At 39.0% G+C, this 10499-nt stretch overlaps 1 protein-coding gene across 1 annotated transcript in view; it reads left to right on the forward strand.

The window, feature by feature from the left end:
* The window catches only part of SPAG17 (sperm associated antigen 17), a 361237-nt gene that overhangs the window by 340962 nt on the left and 9776 nt on the right, over window positions 1-10499 (forward strand). Inside the window, exons 46-47 of the mRNA XM_004380343.2 lie at window positions 27-87; window positions 8284-8428. Of these exons, the coding sequence (XP_004380400.1) occupies window positions 27-87; window positions 8284-8428 (206 nt within the window). The remainder of the gene's footprint in view (window positions 1-26; window positions 88-8283; window positions 8429-10499) is intronic.

The following is a 10499-nucleotide window of genomic DNA, read 5'->3' on the forward strand; positions in this document are numbered from 1 at the left end:
TTTATTTACATCTTTTTGCCTGTTAGGTTTAGAGTGAAGCAGCCCCCACCCAGCACAGGACTGAAAGTGACTTACAAACCTGGGCCTGTAAGTCCTGTGTGTTTCATGTTGTGTCTGTGTCTGTGTGTACACATATGTACATGTATAAATTTCAGTTTAAAGCATTTTGCATTGTTGTGTGCCATAAAGTCAATTCTGACTCATAGCAACCTTATAGGACAGAGTAGAACTGTCCCAAATGGTTTCCTAGGCTGTAATCTTTACGGGAGCAGATCAACAGGTGTTTTCTCCTACAGAGCGGCTGGTGGGTTTGAACTGTCGATCTTTTAGTTAGCAGCTGAGCACTTAACCCTTGCGCCACCAGGGCTCCTTAAAGCATGTGGAAGTATAATTTTTATGGTAGCATAAATAAAAGATTTCTAATCTTGATATCTGATATCCAGAATTGATGCAATGGATGGCTCATTTCATATAATATTCAGGTAATAATCATGAGACAGATCTTATGTGTTAATAGAGTTGGAACTTTCAGATATGGAAACATTTCTGAAGTTCACCTCAATTATCATGATAGTAGTGTTCCTATACAGTTGTGTGAAAACTTCCTTTTTAAAACTGGAATGTGATTTAACATGCATTTGAAAAGATGATTACTTAAAGGTATCCTGTAAATAAATCCTTCTGCAAAATAAAAAATCCTTTTGAAAAACAAATCATTATTCCACTCTTTTTATTTTATGTAAATCTGGTTTTCTCTCTGGGAATTTTCTAGAGACTATTGTTTAATGCCATACTAAGAAATAATAGTAAAATTATTAAATTTATAAGCTGCCTCATCTCTCCAAAAATCTCTGAAGACACAAGTAAAAATATTTCAACTTGTTCTTTTATTTAATATTTTATTTTATTTAATACATTACCAAAAATAGGATGTTTAGTAAAAAAAAGTATATTAATTATATATTCCCACTTACTTTAAATTATAAGTGCAGAAATAGAACCTGATTAAGCAAAAGTTTGTCTCAAAGTATGATAAAATCACTCATGTAAATCTTAAGATTTATTTTGAGGCATATTCTGTCTTGGAGAGTGCCACATCTGGCTGCATTAATACCTCTTCCATTTCACTCAACAAACTGAGTTCCTCCCATATGCCACTGACAGTGCCAGGGTACAGATGATGTTAAAAATGAGTAAGACAAATAAGGAGTGTCTTAGTCATCTAGTGCTGCTCCAAAAAGTGGATGGCCTTAACAAAGAGAAGTTTATTCTCTCACAGTCCAATAGGCTACAAGTCCAAATTCTGGGTGTCAACTCCAGGGGAATGCTTTCTCCTTCAGCTCTGGAGGAAGGTCTGTGTCTTCAATCTGCCCTTGGTCTGGGAGCATCTCAGCACAGGAACCTCAGGCCCAAAGGACGCGCTCTGTTCCCAGCACTGCTTTCTTGGTGGTGTGAGGTTCCCATGTGTCTCTGCTTGCTTCTATCTTTTATATCTCAAAAGAGATTAGATTAAGACACTATCCAATCTTGTAAACCTCATCAGTATAACCTCATCACAGTGCTAGAATTTACAACACATAAGGAGATCACATATAACCTCATCATAGTGATAGAGTTTAGAATGCATAAGGAAATCACAACAGATTACACAATCATACAATACTAGGAATCATGACCTAGCCAAGTTGACAGATATTTTGGGGGGACACAATTCAATCCATGACAAAGAGCTTACAGTGCTGAGCATGTAGTGGATATTCAAGAGATGGGTATTGAGTAAGAGAATGAAGTGAGGAAGCCTGGTAGATTCATGGACATTCATCACAGATGGTCATATGCTTAGGCTCATGAGATCACAGAAGAAGGGCATAGAGCCCATCAACAGCACACAGTGCTGAGTCTGAAGATCTTAACACAGCCACAGTTGTTATACATTGATGCAGAAGAGATCAGTGTGGTATAGTGGGAAGTTAAGAGGCTTCTTGTCATGACCTTGACACCAAGCAGCTCACTAGTGTTGGTAATTAATTTGTCTTCTGGGCCTTGTTTTCCTCATCTCCAAAAAAAGAGAGCTTTGGACCAGGTCATTTCTTAGCCTCCTTCTAGTCTACTGTCTTCTCTATAAAACAGTAGTATGTAGGCTGAAACGCCAAACAAATATATTTTGGGATTAAATTTACTAATGCATTAGTACCTCTCTGAAGTAATTCATCACTGTACTATGTCAAGATTTCAGCATCCTCACGACATAAAGCATAAAACAAAGCAAGCCCCTCTTCCACTGTTCTGGGCAGTTAGAAAATCTCATTTTAATTTCGAGTAGGGATTAAGCCAAAAGCCAAAATGACTGCTGGATCAATCTCTATAGGTATTAAAAACCCAGCATGTGTTCTTTGAAGCTCACCCTATGCTGTTAGTTTTTTGTTTTGTTTTGTTTTCTTTTCTTTTTGATGGTAGGTTTTGACTCTAGCAAAAATATAGTCTATAGACTTCCCCATAAGTAAATCTAACCACTGTTCAGCCTGGTTAGTTGCCAAGGCTAAATGAATGTGCTCAAAGCCTGAGTAAACCTGTACAATGGCAATATTCCAGCTCCCATAATGCAGAATTTCATCATTACCCAGCCCTGCTCCTATTGTGGGGCTTGGAGGATGAAGGGTCTGATTCTCAGAAACGGAGCTGTTGGATCCCCTCCAGTATACATACATTCACAAGCACATTGTTCAAAAAGTTAAAACATTTTTTGGTTCTCTTATTTATAAAACTATTATTGAAGGAAAAAAAAAACCATTCCTATCTAATTGCTTTCCATGTGGTAGTTTCTGATTTATTTTTTCCAGATAACTCTCCCCAAGTCTGCTTTTTAACACGTCTCCTTAGAAACATAAACAACTTAGAAAGGCTTGGAAACATAAACAACCCTTTCTTTCCAGGCTAGTGTTCATTTCATTGAACAAGGCAAGAAGCCCATGACTTACTGGGTTTCTTCTATATTATAGATCAGATTTCTCCTTTGTTGGTACAGCCCTCTTCCATGCAGTTTGGCATTTAAACTAATTCTGTGTCCGTCTACTTGCTTTATCACTTTAAAGTCCTGTATGAGGAACACTATCAGCTGAGGGGCAGGATGAGGATATTATGGGGATTCACACAGTCTCTCAGGTTAAATTTATCTTTATCTTAGATTAAATTTACTTTATCTGCAAGGATGCCAACAGAAATTTATTACTACATTAAGAAAATAGCACAATTACAGGTATTGCAAAAGTTTGCCTTCATTGCCATTTCCAACACCTTGACATTTAGTTTCCTTACCCTTTTTTCTAAATAGTTCCTGGTTTGCCGCTTCAACAATTTATCCTAGGTCCCATTCACTTAATCTAATTCTACCTAACTAATTTATGGAGTGATTCTCCATGGCGCTTAGCTTTTCCCTTGAGTTCTTTCTTCTACCACTTGAGTCATCCTTCATTTTCCCTAAAAGATAGTCCATGTTTTCAGCTGTGTAGTTTTTGTAGCTTGCTTCCTGCCAGTAGAATTTGGGGTCCAAAGGCCTCTTTTCATTTTGTATTATTGTGGTTCCCCTTCAATACAAGCTGGTGGTATTTCTGCCAATATAATTATTTAAAATTTTTTTTTTTTGTGAGTCTCCTATAAATCCTATTGAGGTTCACTCCATTGGACAAAAACCACACCAACAAGTCTACTTTGGTGTCTGCTGAGACTGATGAAGGACGTCATCCTTAAGCTTTGTAGAAACTCTATTGTTTGGGCGGTTCTCTGAGGCACCATCTTCAGTCTCTCTGAGGTCTTAACATTGGATTTTATAGCCACAACCTCAGATTCATCTTTAGACCATGTTTTTCTGGAAGTGCCCTGGGTTTAACCTTTGCCTGGAAGACATTTGTTAATTTTAGCATCAATTGCTGTCTGGAGCAGTTGAAAATTTTCAAAACCAGCAAGTCCTGGCTCCTTTTTGTTTAACATTTCTTACTTTAGCTTAAGTCTCTCTCCTTATATTTTAGTATAAGCTGTAAGAAGAAACCAGGATGCATCTTCAACACTATGCCTAGAAATATATTCAGCTGGATCACCCAGTTCATTAGACATATTTTCTATTTTATACATTACTGCACACAACAGTATTGTTAAATGTCTGCTACTATGCAATAAGTTTCTCCTTTCTTTTCTTTTCCAGAAGGATTTTCTCCAATAAGCATATCAATAAGAGCCCTCCTCAAAAGCCACTATGCTTCTATGAAGTTTCTTCAAGGATCCTAAAGCTTTCACTAACATCCTCCTCCAAGGTCTTTCAGCTTCCACCCACTGCCCAGTTCCGTTTTAGGTTTCTTTTTTTTTTTTTTTGAGCAACACTGCTTTCCAAGTATCAAAATCTATATTAGTTATCTATTGCTGAGTGACAAATTCCCTAAAACTGAGTAGCCTTTAACAACAAATATCTATTATCTCACTGTTTCTGTAGGGCATGAGTTTGGGAGTGGCTTAGCTGGATGAGACTGGCTCAAGTTCTTGTAGTCAAGACATCCGCCTGGGCTGTAGTCATCTGAAGGTTTGGTGTGTCTACATCCAAGCTGGCTCACTCACATAGCTTTGTCAGAAGGCCTCAATTGCTGGTTGACTATGGAGGAGGCCTCAGTTCCTTACTATGTGGACCTCTTCACAGTGCTACTTCAGTGTCCTCATGAGATTGGCAGCTGACTTCCCTCAAAGCAAGTGATAAGAGAAGAGAAAAAGAACATGGAGGAAGCACGTGAATTTTATGTCCTATAAAAGTTATTAATCATCACTTCTGCATTTTCTTTTTCTTAGAAATGAGTCACTAAGTGTAGCCCATTCTCAAGGGGAGGGGTGTTAAGTTTCACTTCTTGAAGGGAGGAATACAAAAAGAAATTTGTAGACATATTTTAAAACCACCACAATATCCATCTGGAGTCAAATCTTTTGGAAGCTCCCTATCATTGTTCCTATCTGTTATGGATTGAATTGTGTCCCGCAAAAATGTGCATCAATTTGGCTAGGCCGTGATTCCCAGTATTGTGTGATTGTCCACCATTTTGTCATCTGATGTGATTTTCCTGTGTTGTAAATCGTAACCTCTATGATGTTAATGAGGCAGGATTCAAGGCAGTTATGTTAATGAGGAAGGACTCAATCTACAGAATTAGGTTGTATCTTGAGTTAATCTCTTTTGAGATATAAAAGAGAGAAGCAAGCAGAGAGACAGTGGGATCTCATACCACCAAGACACAGGAGCCAGGAGTGAGCGGGTCCTTTTTACCTGGGGTCTCTCTGCTGAGAAGCTCCTAGACCAAGATAAGATTGATGACAAGGACCTTCCCTGAGAGCCGTCAGAGAGAGAGAGCCTTCCGCTGGAGCTTGCACTCTGAATTTAGACTTCTAGCCTCCTAGACTGTGAGAGAATACATTTTTCTTTGTTAAAGCCATCCATTTGTGGTATTTCTGTTACAGCAGCACTAGATAACTAAGACACTATCCCCATTCCGTGCCCCCCAAGCTCAAGCTAAGTTAAGACCTCTCTGCTGTGTTCCCACAGCAACCTGTAGATGCCCTTTCAGGGTACTTACTACTAGAGGAGCCCTTATATTTTCATGTCTGTCTCTTCCATTAGTCATTGAATTCCTTGATGGCAAAGACTGTGCCTCATTTATTTTTCTATCCACAGTGCCTTGCCAATTCCTGGCACATATTAGACCAAGTCAAAAGCCAAAGCAGGGAGGATGGAGAAAAGTAACAGATACGTTTATTTCAATAAAGAACATTTTCTATCACTATTACTTTGACTTTTGACCCAGACTTTATTATCTTTCACTTGCCATAAAATAGATCCTTAACATGGCTAGAAAAATTTCTCAGTCCACTATTATTTTGACAGTGCCTTCTCAGCAACAACATTAAGTCGTAATTTCTTGTCTCAGCATTCCCAGCTGTTTCACTTTCATTGATTCGAATTAGTAAGCATTCAAATATTTGTTTAATGGTTGAGTTCCATAAAAGTTGCATTTATCTACAACATGTGAAATATATAACTAGATTTGCTTAGTGTTTTCTTTGCCTTATATTTACAATAGCACTTCCCAAAATGTGCTCCTCAAAACACTGTTCTTCCGAGATGCATATCTGCATATTTACACTTAATTCTTTTTTCAGGGAAGAGTACCACACTGTTACTATTTGATAAGGCACCAAGTTTAGCACCACATAAAAATAAATTAATACAGTTTCGTTTGTTTTCTTTTGGGATTTTTTGGTGTTGTTGTTTTAATGTAGTGAATCTGAGGAGAAAGGACAAAGTCAAGGACTTGGCAACAGGACCCAACAATTGTGTTCCTGATCTAGATAGCTAATAATTGTTCTTTGATGTCTGCATATACTGTCATCTCATTGCCCCTGTTTTATTTTAAAACAACAATAAAAATAAACACTTCATCACTTCTTGAGCACCAACAACATGTCAGGCACCTTGCTAGGCACTAGAAGCTGGGTAACATTAAGAACATTGGTTCTTTGGCTGTGGTGTAGATTGGGGGTGGGAGTCCCTAACACCTGGTTGTAAATACCTGGCTGCTGTAGGGTTGACCTGTTGGGGCCCTGGTGGCACAATGATTAAGAGCTCAGGCTGCTAACCAAAAGGTCAGCAGTTTGAATCCAGCAGCTGCTCCTTGGAAACCTTATTGGACAATTCTACTCTGTCCTATAGGGTCACTATGAGTCAGGATCGACTTGACAGCAATGGGTTTACAGGTAGGGTTGACCTAAAACAGCGTTTCCCAGTGTGAGTTCTAATATTTCCATGGACTCTTAATGGGTGAGTTATATAGGGTTTTGTTTTGTTTTACTGCAGGACTTCTCAAGGCCTTTGATGTACGTTACTATTCTCCAAGCATATATGATACACAAGAATATTATATCAGTATTCATTTCTTTATTCAGAACTTTCCAACAATTATTTATCAAGCATTTACTCTTTCCAGGCATAGTACTAGGCCTAGTTGCTGGGGATACCAAAGGGAACAAGACAGAGAAGGTCCTTGCCCTTGTGGAGCTTACATTCTAGTGGGAGGAATTAGAAGCCAACCCAGAAAAGACCTGGAGGGAAATATTCCAGGCAGGGGGAAGAGCAAGTATAACAAGGCCTCGAGGTGTGGGATGAGGCATGGGGAGACTTGGTTTGTTAGAAGAACAGAAAGGTCAGTATAGCTGGAGCATGGTAAGCAAGGACGAGAGAGGTATGATATGTAGTCAGATAAGTATGAAGGAGTAAGATCATGGAGTGTCCTTTAGAGACCATTGCAAGACTTCAAATTTTATTCTAAATGTAGTACTTTTAAGTAGAAGTGGTAAGATGCTTGAATTTATATTTTTAAAGATATTCATATGTCTGCTGTGTGAAGAATGAATTATAAGGGAGAAGATTGTCTCAGTTAGGTTTTTGCAAAGATCCAGGTGGGAGATGATGGTGGCTTGGACTACAGTGAGACTGGAGATAGTAGACACGTTTTGGAAGTTGAACCAGAAAGACTTGCTAATACATTGGGTAGGGGGAGAGGAAGCTTGATGGTAATAGAAAAATCAGAGATGGTTTGCTCCTGGGATTTTTGATTGAACAATTGAATGAATAGTGGTGCAAATCGTGGAGATGTGGAGGGAAGGTCTGGGGAGGATCAAGGTGTGCGGGTGGTGGAGGAGGTAAGTTTTGTGTTCAATAATGTTGAAAATACTGTTCCATAGCCATGTGGAGAGGTTGAGAAAGTAACTGGTTATTTATGTCTGCTGCTCAGGGGAAATGTGGGGGAAAGGGAAGTGTCACAATCTACTGTTCCCTGTCGGCTGTACTTTGGATATGCTATTTGAAATCTTGTAGAGATTCCACTTTTCTTTCTGAGTACTTGGGAGAAATCGTTAAACTTAAAACATTTGTTTCTCTGTGTCATCTTATTGGTAGTGTTCTATTACCACTATTAAATGTACTATTATCAGAAAAAAAGAATTGGCTTAAGGAAAAACATACCTTTATCATCATGTCACCTGTCATTTGTTACAAGGAGAAATCTCAAGAGGATCTGTTTTCATTGAAGAAGATCACTGTATTTTAGCTATTGGAGAACTCTGGTGTGCCAGGATTTGGACCATGGTATATCAGAGGCTTTGAAAAGCAGCACAAATTCGGGACTTTGTCACTATACCCTGCCCCTCCAAAAAAAAAAAAAAAATTTAACAAGCTTTATGTCTTGTGTCTTATAGGTAGCAGCTGGTTTGCAGGCAGAACTAACAGTGGAGTTATTTGCCATGGCTGTTGGAGAGGACGGTGCCAAGGGATCAGCACACATCTCTCACAGTATTGAGATTATGACTGAGCATGATGTTCTCTTCTTACCTGTGGAAGCAAATATCCTTTAAAGTTCAATTTAAGTAATCATATACAGGACAAGTATTATATTTGTACCAGGGAAACATGGAGAGTCAAATGCTATTTTCTAATTCCCTTAATTCTTTTTTAAGACCATAGAGGTAAATGTTTTAGGGCAAAGACTGTGTCTTCATCTTTGCAAGCACTTGTATATATATGTGTGTGTGTACATATATATAAGCATATACACACATACATATTGTTATGGATTGAATTATGTCCCCCAAAAATATGTGTTGTAAATCCTAACCTCTATGTCTGTGGTTATAATCCCATTTGGAAATGGGTTGTCTCTGTTATGTTAATGAGGCAGGATTAGTGTAGGGTATATCTTGAGTCAATCTCTTTTGAGATATAAAAGAGATTAAACTAGGAAGCAGAGATGGGGAAAAAGAGATGCCAAGCCTCATGAAGATCTCCCAGGAGCAGAAGCTCAAAGAGGCAAGGACATTCCCCCAGAGCCAACAGAGAGAGAAAGCCTTCCCCTAGAGTCGGCACTCTGAATTCAGACTTCTAGCCTCCTAAACTGTGAGAAAATTAATTTCCATTTGTTAAAACCACCCACTTGTGGTATTTCTGTTATAACAGCACTAGATAACTAAACACATATATATGTATATGCAAATATATTTGATATTTGAGCTGGGTCATAAAGATTGCAAAAACTTTTGATGAAAGGACAGTTTAAGAGAAGAATGAATAAAACTATGGCAATAGGAGCATTCGGGGTGTGTGAGAGGATTAGCGGTAGCTTTGATTTGCTGAGAGCGTAGGTATTATTAGGAAGTAGTGGGGAAGTTGGTTGGAGTCAAGTTGCGGAAGTTCTTCAACCCTTGGCTTAGACTTTATTATTTAAGCAATGGTAAATCATTGAAGATTTCTGATCCAGTCAGTTGTATGGTCAGTATATCTTTATAAGAATGAATTCAGTGTTATTTCTCAGGATATACTGAAGGAGAAGAGCAACTAAAATATAAAGAATCATTCTATTTCAATATGCTAAGTTTAAGTACAAGAAAAACTATAGGGTGAAACAGTAGACATGGAAAAGGGACATAGACGAAAGACATTTGGAACTAAAAATGTAAAATCTGAAGTAGAACCTATTGATGGAAGGAAGTAAGACACAGAGTACAACTCCAAGGTTTTGAGCTCCGGTAAAGAAACACAGATGTGAAGATTAAGATCGTGTGTCAACTTGGCTGGGCCATGATTCTCAGTGGTTTGGCAGTTATATAATGATGTAATTTGGCAGTTGTGTAATGATGTAGTCATCCTCCATAATGTGATCTGATGTGATCAGCCAATCAGTTGTAAAGGGTGTTTCTTTAGGGGTGTGGCCTGCCTCCCGTATATGGACATTCAGGCAAAGCTCGTTTGCTTGCTCTGGGTCCTGTATCCGGCCCGTCATCATCTGACCTCCGGTACTTGAGACTCAAGCCAGCTGCCTGCTGTATTACCTGCCAGTATTGAGATTCATTGGTCTCCACATCCTGTGAGCCAGCAGCCTGCCGTCTTACCTGCTGCTCTTGGATTCACTAGCCTCCACAGCCTGTGAACCAGCGGCTTACCATCTGACCTGTCAATCTTGAATTCATCAGTCTCTGTGGCCCGTGAGCCAGTGGCTTGCCATCTGACCTGCTGATCTTGGATTCATGCACCTCCACTGCCTATGAGCCAGCAGCCTGCCATCTGCTGTGCCAAGCTTGGGTTCGCCAGCCCCTGCAGCTCCAAGAGTCAGGAGACGACTCCAGCCTGATGCCTGACTGATGGACTTGGGACTTGCAAGCCTCTGCAACCACCTGTGCCATTTCCTTGAGATAAATCCCTCTTTCTCTCTATGTATATACATATATGTATAGATACACTTCACTGGTTTTGCTTCCCTAGAAAATCCATCATTAAGACAAGAGATATGCAGGACTGGATCTCAGTTGACAAGTCAGAACTAGAGAAAAATAATTTTTTTTTTAAATATTTTATTGTACTTCAGGTGAAGGCTTACAGAACAAACACTTTATCATGAAACAGTAGTACACATGTTGTTTTA

Source organism: Trichechus manatus, unplaced genomic scaffold (assembly GCF_000243295.1).
Source record: "Trichechus manatus latirostris isolate Lorelei unplaced genomic scaffold, TriManLat1.0 scaffold00073, whole genome shotgun sequence".
Classification (NCBI taxonomy): Eukaryota; Metazoa; Chordata; class Mammalia; order Sirenia; family Trichechidae; genus Trichechus; species Trichechus manatus.